This window comes from Arabidopsis lyrata (genome assembly GCF_000004255.2).
Source record: "Arabidopsis lyrata subsp. lyrata unplaced genomic scaffold ARALYscaffold_1, whole genome shotgun sequence".
In the NCBI taxonomy this organism is placed as follows: domain Eukaryota; kingdom Viridiplantae; phylum Streptophyta; class Magnoliopsida; order Brassicales; family Brassicaceae; genus Arabidopsis; species Arabidopsis lyrata.
In genome coordinates this window covers 11367271-11384485 of record NW_003302555.1, presented here as the reverse complement: position 1 = coordinate 11384485, position 17215 = coordinate 11367271, and the positions used below count along the sequence as shown (strand labels likewise).

General features: G+C 33.8%; 3 protein-coding genes across 3 annotated transcripts; 2 read left to right on the top strand and 1 right to left on the bottom strand.

The window, feature by feature from the left end:
• Positions 1–387: 387 nt before the first annotated feature.
• Positions 388–4189, bottom strand: LOC9329470 (transcription factor CAULIFLOWER). Its single transcript, XM_002890620.2, has 8 exons — positions 3882–4189; positions 2562–2640; positions 2369–2439; positions 2185–2284; positions 2012–2053; positions 1785–1826; positions 1032–1183; positions 388–758 (listed from the first exon to the last, which is right to left on the bottom strand). Exons 1-8 carry the CDS (start codon positions 4064–4066, stop codon positions 659–661), a joined length of 771 nt encoding a protein of 256 aa, XP_002890666.1. The 5' UTR covers positions 4067–4189; the 3' UTR covers positions 388–658.
• Positions 4190–7211: 3022 nt separating this feature from the next.
• Positions 7212–9430, top strand: LOC9329469 (NADPH-dependent oxidoreductase 2-alkenal reductase). The gene is made up of 5 exons (XM_021012926.1): positions 7212–7617; positions 8115–8295; positions 8421–8587; positions 8676–8758; positions 8884–9430. The coding sequence occupies exons 1-5, from the start codon at positions 7372–7374 to the stop codon at positions 9260–9262; spliced, it is 1056 nt and encodes a 351-aa protein (XP_020868585.1). The 5' UTR covers positions 7212–7371; the 3' UTR covers positions 9263–9430.
• A 1274-nt stretch (positions 9431–10704) lies between these two features.
• On the top strand, positions 10705–17197 carry LOC9329468. The gene is made up of 14 exons (XM_021012913.1): positions 10705–10973; positions 11475–11582; positions 11666–11797; positions 12476–12982; positions 13110–13224; positions 13342–13662; positions 13792–14274; positions 14379–15220; positions 15313–15398; positions 15484–15702; positions 15826–15954; positions 16134–16478; positions 16647–16762; positions 16858–17197. Exons 1-14 carry the CDS (start codon positions 10860–10862, stop codon positions 16953–16955), a joined length of 3615 nt encoding a protein of 1204 aa, XP_020868572.1. The 5' UTR covers positions 10705–10859; the 3' UTR covers positions 16956–17197.
• Positions 17198–17215: the final 18 nt, after the last annotated feature.

Genomic DNA, 17215 nt, shown 5'->3' with positions numbered 1-17215 from the left:
TAAATTTACCAGTAAATAAAAGTAGACATTTTTCGTTTCAATCTCTATGGTATAAAATTTGATCGGACGATATCAAATGTTATTTTATGATATTATTTTCAATTTCTCGATGTTTTAAAACTTACAAGTGGAAAACAAAGTTCTTTAATCAAGTAATAAAACATTTTTATTTGAAATTGTTACCTTCTATATAAGGTTTTGATTTACTTTGATCAAGTAAGTTCAAATAATTAAATATTAAATTCGTATTACAATATATATTGTTTTACATAGGAGAATTGTCAGCCTCGTGGGATTAGTCCTTGGGCCTAAGAAGCCTTTGGGAAACCCGTGGTTATTCAAAATATATATATATATATATATATATATATATATATATATATATTGTTTTGTTAAAGAATTCAGATTACAATATAACCATGAGATTAATATAGAAAAGGTTTGATACAATAATTCTCTCTAGCTCTCTCAGTCCCCAAATAATAAATTTATTGCTCCCCGAAATACAAGAATTTTGAAAGGGAAAAAGGCTTTTGATGATGTTGATATGAAATAAGGACATGCCAAAACTATACTAATTAACCGGTGTTTATAGATCATGAGTTTATAGATCGATCTTATATTATTTTAAATTGATTGATAGATCGATGTAGTCTATTCAAGCGGCGTAACAGCCAAGGTAATTGTAAATGGGTTCAAGAGTCAGATCCAGATTGTTCCTCCTCATCGCCGTTTGATCTTCTCCTTGGTACATGCCACTGAAATCACAATCATATAACAAATTCAAAACATAAGACAATAATATGCATGCATACCATCAATCCGTACATATTGCATAGTTTTGGACTTGTGGTTATAAAGTCATCAACCTCTAACGCCACACCTAACACAACCCTAAATATGAAATGCATTCACTATCATTGCCTATATGACTGCCAACACTTCACTATGTATGAGAATTTGACATTAATTATGGTAAGACAAAAATAGACACAAAAAACTTCAAAAAATGAAATACTACCGTACGTTACCCCAAATTTAGGAAAGGAGAAGTCTGATGAGAGATCATGTAAGGATGAGGGTGTTGAAATGGTTGCGGTTGCGGCGGTGGTACATCGTGGTTGCGGTTCAGCTGCTCACATTGGGTTTGTTGTGTCCTTAGGATGTTTTCCCTCTCCTTTATCTATACCGATTACACACGCCAAAAAAATTATATAGGCATCATTTTTATAGATTCCCATTTGCAACTAATTAACTATTTGCATTTATTCAAGAAACTAATATTTATTATTATTATTTTTTTGTGATATGATATTTTCAAACAAAATGCAAAGTAATAAATAAATCTGCAAAATGTTAAACGAATTTTAGCTTCGTATAATGAAACTATTTTGATTTATTTAATTTAATTTGTTCTCTTAATTAATCAAGTAGTTTCTTTGTACGTTTGCTTACTTCTGAATAAAACTCAAATAGAGCTCCTAGCTAATGTGTAATGTGTATGTAAAGTACACCTAGACTATGATTATGAGAAGACAGTTCATGTTCAAGTTCAATCTGGGAGACAACCTTAATACTAAACGGACAAAGCCCACCTATACGTGCAGCTAGGCTCATGATTATACCAATCAAAAGAAAACTATCAATTCTTTTAACTCAAAAAGAGTTGGTGCCGAAAGTGGAGAGATGGTAGCTTAAGGTAGAGATTGAAGTGGAGTTCAACAGTGGAATCGTAAATAGTAAATAGTTGTGAAACAGTTAGAAATGCAAAAAACAATGATCACCTGTTTGGTAAGCATGCTGTTTTCCTCCTGTATCTCATTCTCCTGTCATTTCCAAAAAAAAAAATGACACCATTGTTAATTTCTCTCTTCATCACGCTCTTTCTATATCTATATATAAACATACATCTAGTAATTACTTAAACACTAGCTAATATATTACCTCTAACATATAAGTCACTCATATATACACACGACTTGAGAGATAATAAATAGTTTAACTTAGCTACCTTTCTTTGGAGGTGGTTGAGGGACTCGTACATGAGTTGATTCTGCATTCAAAAAGTCCAAAGCTTATTTATTCATATGAATCCTCTATAAAATATTTGAATGTAATAGATCGACACAAACTCAAAGATAGTTAATTAGGCATAGAGATCGTGTGTGGGATATATTTACATACTTTTCTGGAGCGAATGTGCTTAAGAGCAGTCTCAAGCTGCTGCTCCAGATTTTGGAGATCCTTGAGGCTCATTGGTTCCAAGTCTTCTCCTAGATAATGCCTGTGATTATTTAGTTAACACCATTATCTCTTCTGCTAAATGTCAATATTTAATTTCTATATTAAATTTAAATGTATAACGTACCTTTGGTTCCTCTCCAAAAGCTCGATCTTAGCCTTAAGCCTGCTATACTCCATTGACCAATTCGGCTGTGCCTACACAAATAATTTCCAGTATGCATGTAATCAGTTTATATACATGCTATGTTATGAAGTTAAAAATGCATGCAAGATTCAATATATACATAAATATATGATGGAGATCATATTAAACATACATTAATGTGAGAGTCAGGTGCAATCAGCTGCCTCTCGGCGTACGAATACCTCTCGTAGCGTTCGAGTACTTTCTCCATGCTATATATATTAAGCTTAGAATTAGTTTCGATTCACCCACAAAGCTGTCATATTACATTTATAGAACCACCAATGTTTGCATACTCGAATATATATATAGCTTCTTAGCTTAACACAAAAGGTCATTTGTTTCAAATTGAATGATTCACCCAAAATAGGTAATAACATATAAGGTTTACCTAATTAATTAGCAATGTAATCATATTAAACATTATTTTCTATTATAGAATAGATATGATCTCTAGTTTTGTGAATTTACTCCAGAAACAGTACTGTTTTCTACAATTCTACCATTTTTTGTATATGCTTAAACAGTTGAATCATTAACCCTACTTCTCAAGACGTATTGAAGCGCCCTATGACCCCAGCTTTAAGTTTCAAATCCTTCGATAAATATTTTTATTAGAAATATATAAAAAAGATTTATTAAATGATGTAAGGTAAAATACATTAATTCTTTTTTTTGTTCGATTTAGTTTTCTTAAAATTTAAAGAACAACTGTTGAAGTTAAGTTTGACCACCGGTACGGAGAAGATGTTAGAAAAAAAAAGAATGATTTCTTTTACATTGATCCCCAGAGGTCAAAGACTTCCTATACTTAGATGTCACATCCTTATTTTCCAGTTTCTCTATACCTAGCTATAAACCCAATTGGGAAAATAAATGAAGAGTTTTTCTTTATAAACTTAAGATTGTTCTTAGACTAATTTGTTTATGGTACATAAGACAGACTAGAATTATTCATATCAAAATTTGTATTCATACTATGCTATTTAAAGATATTTAAGCAGAAGGATAGCTTTCCTAAAATTGAAAGCAAAAAAATCCTAGTCTAACATAAGCAAAGGTCCTTTATGTAACTAATATACTAAACTTCATTGACTCGAAGCAAAATGTACATATCCAGATTAAATTAAGAAGATTCTGATGATTTCTTAAAAATCCATGCCACTATCAGGATAATTAAGTAGATCGTATTCTAGGGTTCACTAAAAAGTCCTAAAAATTTTCATTTTCTTTTGATATTAAATTTATAATAAAAACAAACTAATGGTTTGACCAACACAATATCAGTTCATAGATCCAAGTAATCAGATACCAAATCTGTGACAAATTTTCATGAAGAGAAGATAAGAGGAGATCCAGAAAAGGCCTTAATTGTAACGCAAAAACTACTAGTTAGGGCAAACAAAGGAACACTGAAAATAAGATTAAAACAAAAAAGGAATTAAGCAATTACCAAGATTCAGAGGTGTACTCGAACAATTTCCCCTTATGGGAGAAGACAATAAGGGAAACCTCGGCATCACAAAGAACAGAGATCTCCTGAGCTTTCTTCAAAAGACCAGCTCTTCTTTTAGAGAATGTCACTTGTCTATTGATCTTGTTCTCTATCCTCTTCAATTGAACCCTACCCCTTCCCATTTCTCGTAAAATAACTAAATTATATATGAAAAAAAAACAAAACAAAACAAACCAAGAGAGATAACAATGAGCCTTGATCTAATTAGGAAAGTTTTTCTTCTTCCTTTATAATGATAATAATGTGAAAGAGTGCTTGTTTCACTCTTTATTTAAAGAGAAGATATTTTGGAAATAGCGGTTTAAAAGAAAGCTAAAACCAGGTTTTGGGCAATGAAAATAAACCAGAGTTGGTTTCTAGGATGTGTTGTCGACTTCTCATTGGTCTGATTGGACTTCCATTGCCTAATCTCGAGTCTATGTTTTCTCGTATATAATTCTCAAAAAGTGGAACTCAAATGAAAATAACAGTAATTGATTATCGACGTCTCGTGACGTGAAAATGGGTTAGCTAGACAAGTGAAATATGCACAGACCGCAGAGCTTCCCCAAGTGTCACATTCGCTTTGCATTGACGGCGGAAATTTCTCTGTGGATTTCTTAAATCAAATTTTTTTATTTGCAAGCTATATTATAAGTAGTACTTATAGAGGTTTTAATTGCTCGGCGGTAACAGCGAAGTACATATAGATGTTTCTTGGTAGAGTTGAACACCAATTGACAATTGTGTATTATGTTGAGTCAATAGATTTTCACGTTGGATATAAAGAAACAGTAGAAGAAAATTAATTTTAAAATTGGAATAATTAGATTGTATACCCTAAATTATATTGGAAATTTGAAATGTATACTATAATTTTTAACAATTTGAGATGTATCTTATTCTTTGTTCAAAATGACATTTTTGTCCTTAATTAATAACTAAGAATTCTGAAAATGAAAATCAAATAATTTGATTAGTTAGTTTTTACAAATATTATTTAAAATTCAAAATTAAACTGTTCATATTAAAAATTTATATGCTCAAATTTTTTTTTTTTTATTTTGTGAAAATTATAGATAATGATGAAACTAAACTAATAATTATGATATAAATTTTGACTTTTAATCATATAATAAAATAATCTAGATTTTGGGTTGATGTAGTAAATATTTTGGATAATGATTGGTTTAATATTAACTATGAATTTTAATTATATGTAATTCAAAAATATTTTTTAGATTTTTTCATAGTTAATATTTTTGAGATATATAATATATATATATGCACTATATTTATTTTAAATTTATTATGAATATAAATTATATAATTTAAATTTAATTCCAAAATAAATTATTAATTTAAATATTATAACTAAAAATAATTATCTCTATTCAAAAAAAAAACAAATCAATAGTTCAAAAGAATCGACAATGTAAGAAATCCATTAACCAAAATACAAATCAGCTGTTTTAATATAAGTCAATAGAGAAGAAAATTAAGTCGATAAAAATAAAATATAAGTCAACAGTTCAACAAATCTACCTTATCAATAAATCGATGTAATATTAAATAAGTCATTAGTTTAAAAAAGTCGACTATTTCAAATATCAATCAACCAAAATATAAGTCGACTGTTTTAAAATAAGTCGATAGAAAATAAATTTAGTCAATGAAATGAAATATAAGTCAACAGTTCAAAAAATCGATCTTATTAATTAGTCAACATAGAATGAATTAAGTCTACCATGAATTAACATGTCGACAAAAAAAATTATAAATCAATGAGCAAAATACATAAGTCAGTAGTTCAAAAAATCGACTATTTTATAAATCAACTAGTCAAAATATAAGTAGAGTGTTGTAAAATAAGTCAACAAAAAAGAAAATTAAGTCAACAAAAGTAGAAAATAAGTCGAAAGTTCAAAAAAATCGAATTTATCAATAAATCAACATAGAATGAATAAATTTACCAAAAAATAAGAAGAATTTTTTATTTATTTATTATAAGTTATATAGTTTGAAATTATTTATTTTAAGTAAATTAGAAATCTTACTAATATTATAAACAATAATATTTTTTATTTTTGATTTATTCAAAATTTTAGATAATATATGATTACTCCAAAATTGAAAATAAGTTTTTGATTTTTATTATTAATAAATAATAACGAATTTTAGTTATTTAAAATTTTTTATATTATTTTTAATTTATTAATTTAAATAGTACTTAAATTAATAGAAAGGGTATTATGGTAAATTTTTAATATAAAAAGAGTAGTTTTCAAATTACTATAACACTTAGTGTAGTTTTCAAATTTCTTATATAATTTGGTATATTTATAAAAATCTCCCTTTAAAATTTGGATAAATTAAGGATATATCCAAAATACAAATTACCATAAAAGTTTTTTTTGGTAAATGATAATAAAGATAATGCTGAAAATACAAAAGTTATATTTGATGGATTTCTAGGGAATAAAGAGAACTAGATATTATAGATGAATACGGCATGATTTGAGCAGACCAAATGATAATAACTTATGTAACACGATTTATTTATGTAGTACGTAGATCCAAACATCGGAATAAGATACGAGAGAAAATAGATACCCATTTATTTATATGGAGATAAGAAGCAAGCAACTAATGCAATAATTAAAAGTACCAAAGAAGAACATTTAGAGCAAAACTAAGAGAATCTAAAGCTCGTGCCCTTGGCGACAGCATCCGCTGATCTCCATTATCGACACTTTTCTTACATTTGCAGTACTTCCTCCTTTCCATTAAAATTTATCATATTTATGTAATTTGAATCGTTGCAACTATTCTACTTAGTTTTTTTTTTACTTATTAGTTCATTTTCTTTTTTTGAGTTTTGTATAATTTTTCAGTCAACAGATATTTTTCTTTTAATTTAGGATGAATTTACCATGTAAGCATAAATTAATATTTATTTTGGTAAATGAAACCTTTAGTTACGTTACACATAATTATGCTATTTTAGTAAGTAGCGCACAATCTGTTAAGTGTAACGTGAATACGTGATACCTAGTCCTTTCTCTAATCACATGTATAAAATAGCATGATTTGAATGTTAGGTTTTAAATTTCTATGTGTCATCCAATCCAATTGAGTGTGTTTTGCAATTTTTTTTTAAGCACATGCGTATTTACTAATTTAATTAAAAAAATCATGATTAGTACAAATACTCTTTTATTCTTAAGATTGTTTTTTTTGTACTTTCCACAAAATAGTAGTCGGTGTGTACCTTATTTATCTCCCGAAGAAGTTGGATCAAACAATAAGGCAAAGAAAATCAAAGGGTGTTAGCACAAAGTATGATCACACCAACGTTGAGAAACCTACAAAAAGTAGACACGATCATCTTACCTACGTAAGAAAGAAGAAGTTTTCTTAGTGATAAAAAATACGTAAAATCGGAGAAATGGCTAACACAGAGGCAGCGACGGTGACCAACAAGCAGATCATATTCCGAGACTATGTGAGTGGATTCCCAAGAGAATCTGATCTTAACCTAACCACAACTACCATCGATCTAAGGCTTCCGGAGGGATCCACGTCAGTGCTGGTGAAGAATCTTTACTTGTCTTGCGATCCTTACATGCGCATTTGCATGGGAAAGCCCGATCCCTTGTCTTCTTCCCTTGTTCCACCGTACAAGACTGGCGTGGTATGAACAAGGACTTTACATATTTCCATTGTTATCTGAAAATTAGAAATCTCCATTGAAAATGAAATATAATTATTTTACTCTAATTAATGCTTTTGCGTTTATTGCATTGGTTACCTCTTAATGTTTTGGAACCAATGAATGAATTTGAAAATTTATGTATAAATATTATTACATACCGTGACATGTATGTCAGTATGTGGGGTGTGTCTTATGAATTGAATTTTTGATAACGTTGCTACTTTTCTTGTGAAAACATTTTGAAGAATCCAACAAGAGACTAATATGAAACGGATGTGCATGTTAGACCATTTCAGTGACATCAAGCTGGTAATGTTCATTAGGGATTAATTGTTTTCAAGAATGCTGTCTTCATTGCAACGCTTTTGGTGAATATGGTGTTCTCAAAGAAATTATGTCTCTAGCAAAATTGAAAATTTCTCTCGGAATTTCTTCTCTACTTCATGTTAAAGATAATTTCAATGTGGTGTATGCAGCCAATCATTGGGCTTGGAGTGTCTAAAGTGATAGATTCAGGGCATCCAGATTACAAAAAGGGAGACTTACTTTGGGGACTAGTTGGATGGGAGGAGTATAGTGTTATTACTTTAACTCATTACTCACATTTCAAAATCCAACACACCGATGTCCCGTTATCTTACTACACTGGACTTCTTGGTATCTTATATCTCACTCTTAGTTTGGTAGTGAAAAGAGCTTGGCTATGTGTGATGTTTTTTTTCTCGATTTATGGCTTAGTTTGGTTGTGTTTTAAATTGTTTCGTTTAATTTGATCCGAACAGGTATGCCTGGTATGACTGCTTATGCTGGATTTTACGAAATTTGTTCACCTAAAAAAGGAGAGACTGTCTTCGTGTCAGCTGCATCTGGCGCGGTTGGTCAGCTCGTGGGACAATTTGCAAAGTTGATGGGTTGTTATGTCGTTGGTAGTGCCGGCAGTAAAGAAAAGGTACTTAAAACTCTACATTTCTTATCAAACTTTAATGCATATCAAGAAAGTGATTTTCTCATTATCTTTCTTTATGGATTTCCCTAAGGTTGATCTTCTCAAGACAAAGTTTGGGTTTGATGATGCTTTCAATTACAAGGAAGAGAAGGACTTTAGTGCTGCCCTAAGGAGGTCAGTTTACACATCGATCTCTAGTTTATATATAGATACAAAATCATACATGTAATATACAAGGGCTAACTTATTATAATTATATTCTTTATATATATAAAAAAAAACTTATTATAATTATATAGGTATTTTCCGGAAGGGATCGACATATATTTTGAGAACGTTGGAGGCAAAATGTTAGATGCCGTACTCATAAACATGAGGTTGCATGGTCGTGTCGCAGTATGTGGAATGATCTCACAGTACAATTTAGAGGATCCAGAAGGCGTACACAACCTACCGACCATCCTTTACAAGAGGATACAACTTCAAGGGTTTGGGGTTTGTGATTTCTACGACAAATATTCAAAGTTTTTGGATTTTGTGCTTCCTTACATTAGAGAAGGGAAGATAAGATACGTTGAGGACATAGCGGAAGGATTCGAGAGTGGGCCTTCAGCTCTGCTAGGACTCTTTGAAGGTAAAAACGTCGGGAAACAACTCTTTGTGGTTGCTCGTGAGTGAGTGAGACGTTTTTTTTTTTTTTTTTTTTTTTTTGAATTTAATGTTAAATTATATTCAAAAGAAAAATAAACGTTTATACATATAGAATGCTAACTTTTTCAAAAACAAATTGAATAGAACTTTTTTATCGTGTAAACTCTATTGCCTTGATTCAAACCAAACTTGGATGCCACCTTCAAATCTCAAGTCGTCACCTCCTTGGATCGTGCACAACCGGTTTCGGACATTTTTATCTATCATCTTCACAAGTACCTCTATCGATGAGGGCTGCTCTCCGTGCCTTCTTTTATTCCGTTCACACCAAATCGAATGTATGGAGTTCTGGAAAATATACCTTAGCAAGAAGCTCTTTGTTTTGTCAAGTACGTTTTCTGCTAGGATCTTCAATATCTCACTCCAACACTCCGAGAATCTGTTTAAGAGGATCCCCTTTGCCAAAGTCCTCCAAATCTGTTTGGAGTAATGACATGTAAAGAATAGGTGTTCCCTTGTCTCCATCTGTACATTACAAAAAACACAACTTGGATTCACATTACTATTCTATTTCACCATTCTTTCCCCCGTTGAGATTCTGTTTTTCAACACCAGCCAAGTAAGAAATGCATATTTAGGAGTTGCGTAAGAGAACCATATCTCCTTATGTCCCTCCATCGGTGGCTTAGCAATACGTAGCAACGACCATGTTTCTCCTGTTATAAACTTCTTACGAAAGCAGCCATTTTTCCCATTCCACAATGCTATATCACGGTCCATTGTTCTCTGATTTAACCTTTGTTTTCGAATTTCTTCTTCCACCAGATTAAGGATATTTTGTCGATGGTTCCTTCTGCGGGTCATAGTCAGCACTTCCTTTACTGTACTTGATAAAGGAATCCCCAGGTCAATACAGCCCCGTTCCCCAAGCTTCTCCATGAGATAACCCAGGTTACTCCATGAATCATACCAAAACTAGATTATGACTCTTTGTTTTTAGTTTTGTTCGGACAAGTCATTTCCTCGAGACATGGAAATAAGAAACGCATTTTTTGAACTTAAAAATGAGACTTGTTTCAATTTTGTTTGGACGTATCATTTTTTTTTTAAGACGTATCAAGTTATATAAGTTGACTTTTCCACTATGTTTTAATTAGGGTTCTTGTATCGTTGTATAAAGTCTCAGCTTTATGGTATTAAAAAAAATGCGATGTCAACATTAAAACAAAACAATTGAGAATTTTTTTCACCATTTAAGCTCTATAGTAAACTTTGTTAACATGATTAATCCAATACATCAAATTGATTAAAATGATTAACTCAAATACACCCCTTCAAAATGGTTAAGCATCAAATACACCCCTTCAAAGTGGTTAAGCCTGTTAATGTTTGTATAAGCCCAAAAGCCCATTAAGTGAGTCTTTTAATATGCCGTTTAAGATTCGGCCTTTGAAGTTTGATATAGAGTTATGGAGGGAATCATTTTATTTCCCGCGACTCAGTTAAAAGCCGTAAAGCATAATCCCTCTCTATCTCTCTCTCTCTCTATCTCTCCCTCGCATTTGCTCTCCGGCGTCGCGATTTTTTTCTCCGGTGCTGCGATCTCGTGTTTTCCAGACTTTCAATGGCGAGTCCAAGAGTCGTATCTGAAGATAGAAAGTCTGATGACCTAGAAATCGTCTCCGTCGGAGCTCTCTATACCGGCTCATGGGACAAGAAGTACTGGAGTTCATCTAGGGTTGGTTTTCTCTGCTCTCTATCCTGTATCCGTCGCTCGATAGCTCTTGTTAGCTTTCAATTTCTGTGTTACTTATCTAATTCCATAGAAAATTGAGAAGAAATATAGAATTTGATTGACTTCGATTAGTGTGATTTGATCCATGTTGAGGATTTTCGATGGCGGTTATATGTCTGTGATACAATGAATCGCGATACGTATAGTGTAGCTTTAGTGTACATTTTTCAATCTCAGGACCGATGAACAGTGGATTTAACGATGATCGCTAATTTTGAAGAATTTTGATTTTAATTTACGACCTGTGATACTGCATAGGATAGAGAGTAGAGACTAGATCCTTAAGCTGAGGATGTGGATTGGGTTCAATGAAGAAAACGAAACTTGTATTTTGAGTGTTCTCAGTTCCTGAACAACACTAGATCTTTTGGTACAACTTATGCATATGGGTGTACTGTCTGCAGAATTTCTATAAATACTTACCTTCTTTTTCTTTTTCATCAGGGCAAAGATCGTTTCCCTTATCCTGTAGGCTACAAAGCTGTTCGAGCTCACAATGGAAACACATATTACATGGAGATTGAAGAAGGTGCCAAAGGACCTTTATTTCTGGTGTGTTGCTTATTCCATATAAATTTTAGAAGATTGTGCATATTTTTTTTAGAATGCAGCAAAGTCTTACTCTATTGTTGCAGATTAGATACTTGGATGAATCCTGGACGGGGCAGACCCCGGATATTGCATGGGGAAAGTTCCAGAAGACGGGCTTCTCCCACTTAAAAATATGGCATGGAAAACGATTTACATGTAAGATGGGCGGCATGGAGGTACACATCTCAGTTTATCCTTCTTTAGACCATCTTGCATGTTACTTTTACAACCAATTCTAATCTACGATATAATAGATGTATCAAAATCAAACATGCGTCATTGCCTTTCCAAGAATGTTCTTGCATATTATTGAGATGATTTGGCGAATCTTTTGAATAACACTTGCTGGCCACATGATCACTATCTGTATACTTGTGAGTTTTATAGGCACGATTATTTAATCTGCATTTTGTTTAAGTCATGGAACATTATAGTATAAGTAGTGCTCTTTTAAACAGATTAAAAAGATACAGTTAAGATTTGGGGATCTATAAGCTTTGATCATACCTTTTGTTCTTTCTGATAAGGAGGCCTCTTGTCCCCTTCTACTATTCAAAACAGCCTGTCTTTTGTCATTATGCGCTTAATTTATTATCCTTGCATTTCTGACTTCTCAATTCTGAGTTGATTCATAGGCAAAACCATAGTACTATCACTTGTCATTATGCTCTTAATTTATACCCGCCAGACAAGTTGAGCATACTACTTTAACTAAGAATGTTTTCAAATGTTTTGCTTCCCTTCGGTGTTGGTCACTAGAACTATCACCTGGTTTGTAGTTTATCGTACCACTGTGATCGGGTTAATTAATTACTTCGGTTTAAGATGACTATGATTTTATTTTTTTGCTACAGTTTTTTGGCTTCAAAAACCCGTTGGTTCAGAGGTTGCTCCGGGAACTTGTGACCAATTCCCATGGAATGGTAGAATCTAGTCCCAGCAGTAGGGCCTCTCAAATCCCGGTCAATGATGAAAGGCCAGTCATGTGTGCAAATCCAAATTTATTATGTTATCTGGACATGCCAGTGGCTAGAAAGAAGAGAAGCAGAAAACCTGGAATAACATACCACAATTCAGTAGTTAAAAGTGGCCATAAAAAGCCAAGATTCCAAGACTCATTATCTGGTGGCGAGATTTTAAATTCAGCACCAGTGTCAATCAGTTCAGTAAATGGAGAAGTGGAGACAGTTGGCCTGCAAGTTGCACCACCAGAGCAATTGGATTCTAGTCATGCTACAAACGAATATTCATCTCAACCATCAGAAAAGCCACCACAAGTGAAAGTTGTCATCCCTATTCAAGAAACAAACCGGCTTCCTGATATCTGTAAATCAAAGCCATTATCCAAATTTTCTGCAGAGGTATTCCATAAAGAACTTCTAGTATGCTTTTCTCGAATTATCTTTCGTTATTTTAGCGTAGTAGACTGGTGAAGTTTTTTTTCTCCAGGAAAGTTGTTTTTAACAAGAAGTGTCTTAAATTTTTCAGCTTCATGGGTTGCAAGAAAAGGAAAACAAACCCAACGATGATAATTTTCTTAATGAGAGCCCAAATATGACTGGTTCCAGTTTTTGTGCACCTGATACCTTGGATTTCCTGCAAGGTATTAGCTTTTCATTTTTACTTGTTTAATACCAGGATGTCAGCATCTAGCAGTAAGAAGATTGTAATCATCATGGCTGCATCTTTTCATGGACTCCTTTTTGTCCAATTCTTGCAGATAACACCATAAGTCCTGCTCCAAAAATAGATGATGATACAAGTTGCATGAAAAAGGAAGAATTGACACTTGCTAACATGGTAGTTGGTGAAGGGCTTATAGCTGAACTAAATGCGGAGGATTTAGCTGACTCTACTTTGAATCTGACTTCTAAAAATAGTGATTCTGATTCAGTTGATCAGGAAACTGCCAAATCAATGATGTCATTACTACTTCCTCAAGCAATTCCACTGCTCAAGAAGGCCTCAAGCAAGAAGCCCCCAAGAAATGATATGTCAGACAACTGCAAAACGAGCCAACTTAATGATGCGTCAGGAACTGGTATAGTTAACCCCTAGGAAAGGCCTGAATATAGTTCAGATTTGAAATTGCAGTATTTTTTCCCAAAAGCTGTGATTCTTGAAGTATTCCCTTATTCCATAGTCCATAATTCCTCTTCTAAATTTGCAGCTGTGTCACTGGCGATAAGAGAATCTAGTGGAGATGATGAGAATATGCAAGTTGTTGCTCCAGATTCCGATCAGGATTTTGCAAGAAATGTATCCATTGCCCCTGACAGTTTTGATGAGTCTCACTTGGTTGGTCCTGGGAGTGGTCATATCATCTCTTCTTCCAAGGAAGTCTATCCAGCAGTCCTTCCTAAAATGCACATAGCCGAGAAACATGTTGCAATAGTAAATGATCTATCAGTTTCTGCTTTGGAGACTATTGCGATCATAAACCCATCTTCACATGATGCTAGTACTATTATGGAAGAGAATAATCAAGAAGCATATGTGAAGAAGTCCATGTCAATACCACACTGCACCAGTTCAGCTAACATGATTTTATCCCAAGAATCTAAGGAACTCTGTGCAGCAGAAGGAAACTTGTTGCAAAAAGAACACCACTCAGAAAACAAGGAACCAAAGAGCACATTATGTTCTACTGAAGGTAGTACGCTAAATCTATAAATATCACCATTTGCCTCCACCCTCAGAAGCTTTGCATGAATATCTGACTACTGTGTATATAAGCATGAGTCTAATTGCCTGCAGGTAATGGTTTTCTGGTCAACACAACTGAAGCTTGTTCAATTAAAAAAGAAAAACATAAAGTGTATAGCAGAAAAAGAGTCTCGACCAATCAACATCGAAGAAACAGAAATTCGTCCTATGAAAGTAAAAACAGTTGCAGAAATACTGGAGAAGATGATCCCATAAGGAGTATGTCTCCTATTAATCCCCCACGTATCTTGGAGCTTCAGCCGACCGTGTCTACCAACTCTGTATCAGATAGAACGAATCCTCTGGGCGATGGAAGCGGTCATGTAACAGAACAATACCAGGGTCCTGAGTTGGTGAACGTGAATAACAACACATTCACCACTGTAAAAAGCAATGAGGCGTGTGTGGTACCACAAGATATGAGGTCAGCTCATGCTTTTGGAAATGCAAGTATATCATCATCCTCATTTCCAGCTTCAAAATTTGAGGATTGTCAAGCCAATATTGGTGAGGCATTGGGCATCCAAGTCTCTGAACCACCTTCTACAAAGTCTCAGTGTAAGGAAAATACTAGCGAGAAAAGAACCTCTGTGCAGGAATTTCCAGCTAGCTCAAATTTAGAGATCAACAGAGATGTAAAGATCAACAATGAGATGGGAAAAACTGTTGAGCTGCTTGGCTGCTACTTTCATCCCATGCCTGTTTCATCAGTATTACTCAAGTCTGCTGGGAATGAAATCTATATTTGCGTGTTGAGCTTTGCTACAGAAGATAGAGTTAGAACCCTGTTTATGTACAAGATGTCAGCTAAAGCACCAAGCAAAGGATTCCCCTCTATCATTGGTCACACTCCTGCCATACTCCCCATTGTGGATGACAAATCTGGTGGAAATGTAAATTCATTGAATTTTTTCCTAATTTCTTCTATTAAACTTGTTTTTCCTCATTAGTTATCTAATAGTTGTTAGTTGTTACATTTCGTCAGAGAACACTCGAGATATCTAATTTGCACTTCACTCCAGACGGGCTGCATCTTATTTTAATTGGCAACATCAAAACACCTTATTGCAGGTTCGGACTCTTTATTGTTTCATATGGTACAGGGATACATAATAAAGATATCAGCTAAGAGATTATTCTTTTCTCTTTCTTGCAGGAAGAGGGAAACTGATTGCTCGTGTTTGATTTGTACGTCAGCCTGTTTTGAGGAGAATGCAGTGAGGATTGTCCAGGTGAAAACTGGTCATGTTTCTCTTGTGACAAAACTTCAAGCAGATGACAGTGTGCAGTGCGTGGTGGTGTGCGATCCTAACAATCTCATTGCAGCTGTCAAAAGTGGAAACCTTATTGTCTGGGCTATGAACTCGCATTGGAGGTACTCTCATCAGAGTTCATTGCTCTTCTCTTAAAATAGTTGTCAGATCCTTCTTCTATGTGGAGCTGTAGGTTGGATCATCATTGGAATTTTTGCTAATGTTCTCGTATCCTTTATTTGCAGTGGTTCTACCGAAGAATCTGTTATACTCGCAAATCCTTGCATATCATCATGCATCATGGAACTGAAGAAGATCCCAAAATGTCCTCATCTCGTAATCGGGCATAATGGTATTGGAGAATTTACAATATGGTATTTTGCTCCCTCTCTCTCTCTCCCTCTATCTTTGAAGTTTTTCTCTTCCCATCTTTTTGTTCAATTACAGAACACTATTCCTGCTAGGGAATGATGAGGATCAGCCAACTTTGCTCTTTCTTTTTCTTCCTGTCTCCATGGTTTCGGCCTGCTGACTTAGTTTATTATCGATTTAGGGATATCTCAAAACGAAGCCTAGTATCAAGATTTGTATCTCCCAGCAATTTGATCTTTGAGTTCATTCCAACCAGCTTGTTTGCATGGCACCCTGTACATAGTCATTCTACAATCGAGGATCACGTTGACATGATTTTAGCTGCAACAAAACTATGGTTCTCAAAAGGGATCAACAACAAAACATTGGTTCCAGCTGAAGTCAAAGACACTGCTATTTGGCTTTTAGTCTCTACTGATCTTGAATCCGATGCTAAATGTGACCGTGTAGAAAGTCCAGCTAGATGTTGGAGACTGGCTCTCCTTGTGAAAAACCAACTCATATTGGGAAATCAGTTGGATCCGAGGTATTATCACAGATCTCTTTCTTTACATGGATAATTTCCTTCTTAGGCTCCTCTGGTTTCTCCATGTTCCGAGAAAAGTAGTTTTGCTTTGGGAATTATATGAGAAGTAAAGGGTTAACATTTCTAAAGGCATGGTTCATTTGGCTATGGATCTGTGGTTTACTACAGGGCTGATGTTGCCGGTACAATATCTGGTCATGGAGTAGCAGGCACACTTGATGGACTTGTGTATATGTGGGACTTGTCCACTGGCGCTAAACTCGGTTCTCTTCATGATTTCAAAGGTAAACATTAATTTCAAGTCTTATCTATATCTGTTCATATCCAAAATAAGGTAAGCCGATTCTCAAAAGTTATTATTGTTTTTGGATTTTGTTAGGTCAAAGAGTTTCATGCATAAGTACAGATGACTCGAGAAATATATGCATAGCAAGTGAAGATGGTCAGCTCCTAGTTTATTGCCATCCGGAAAAGTAAAACTCAAAATCAAAGAGGGTAGGTAACAAACTAGACTTGGAAAGAGGTTTTGCCATATTGACTTCAATTGGCTTGGCTATATTCTTAAGTCACCTAAGTTGTTATGCTTGTAAACTTTTTTACCATATGGCTTAACATCTGGAGTACAAGTTGAGAATTTTCTAATCTAGTTAAAACAATTGTACGAAGATGTAAATGATAAATGATGATAAATAAATCTTCTGTATAATTAGTTGTTACAAGGCATTTCTCAGTAATCT

Bases quoted from the DNA above. Each gene is read 5' to 3' on its own strand.
- LOC9329469 (XM_021012926.1), top strand. From the start codon at position 7,372: ATGGCTAACACAGAGGCAGCGACGGTGACCAACAAGCAGATCATATTC. The intron at 7,618-8,114 runs GTATGAACAAGG...TGGTGTATGCAG, and splicing joins CACCGTACAAGACTGGCGTG to CCAATCATTGGGCTTGGAGT. The intron at 8,588-8,675 runs GTACTTAAAACT...GATTTCCCTAAG, and splicing joins GTGCCGGCAGTAAAGAAAAG to GTTGATCTTCTCAAGACAAA.
- LOC9329468 (XM_021012913.1), top strand. From the start codon at position 10,860: ATGGCGAGTCCAAGAGTCGTATCTGAAGATAGAAAGTCTGATGACCTA. The intron at 11,583-11,665 runs GTGTGTTGCTTA...CTATTGTTGCAG, and splicing joins CCAAAGGACCTTTATTTCTG to ATTAGATACTTGGATGAATC. The intron at 13,225-13,341 runs GTATTAGCTTTT...CAATTCTTGCAG, and splicing joins TACCTTGGATTTCCTGCAAG to ATAACACCATAAGTCCTGCT.
- LOC9329470 (XM_002890620.2), bottom strand. From the start codon at position 4,066: ATGGGAAGGGGTAGGGTTCAATTGAAGAGGATAGAGAACAAGATCAAT. The intron at 2,285-2,368 runs GTACGTTATACA...AAATAATCACAG, and splicing joins CTTTTGGAGAGGAACCAAAG to GCATTATCTAGGAGAAGACT. The intron at 1,827-2,011 runs GTAGCTAAGTTA...TGGAAATGACAG, and splicing joins TCAACCACCTCCAAAGAAAG to GAGAATGAGATACAGGAGGA.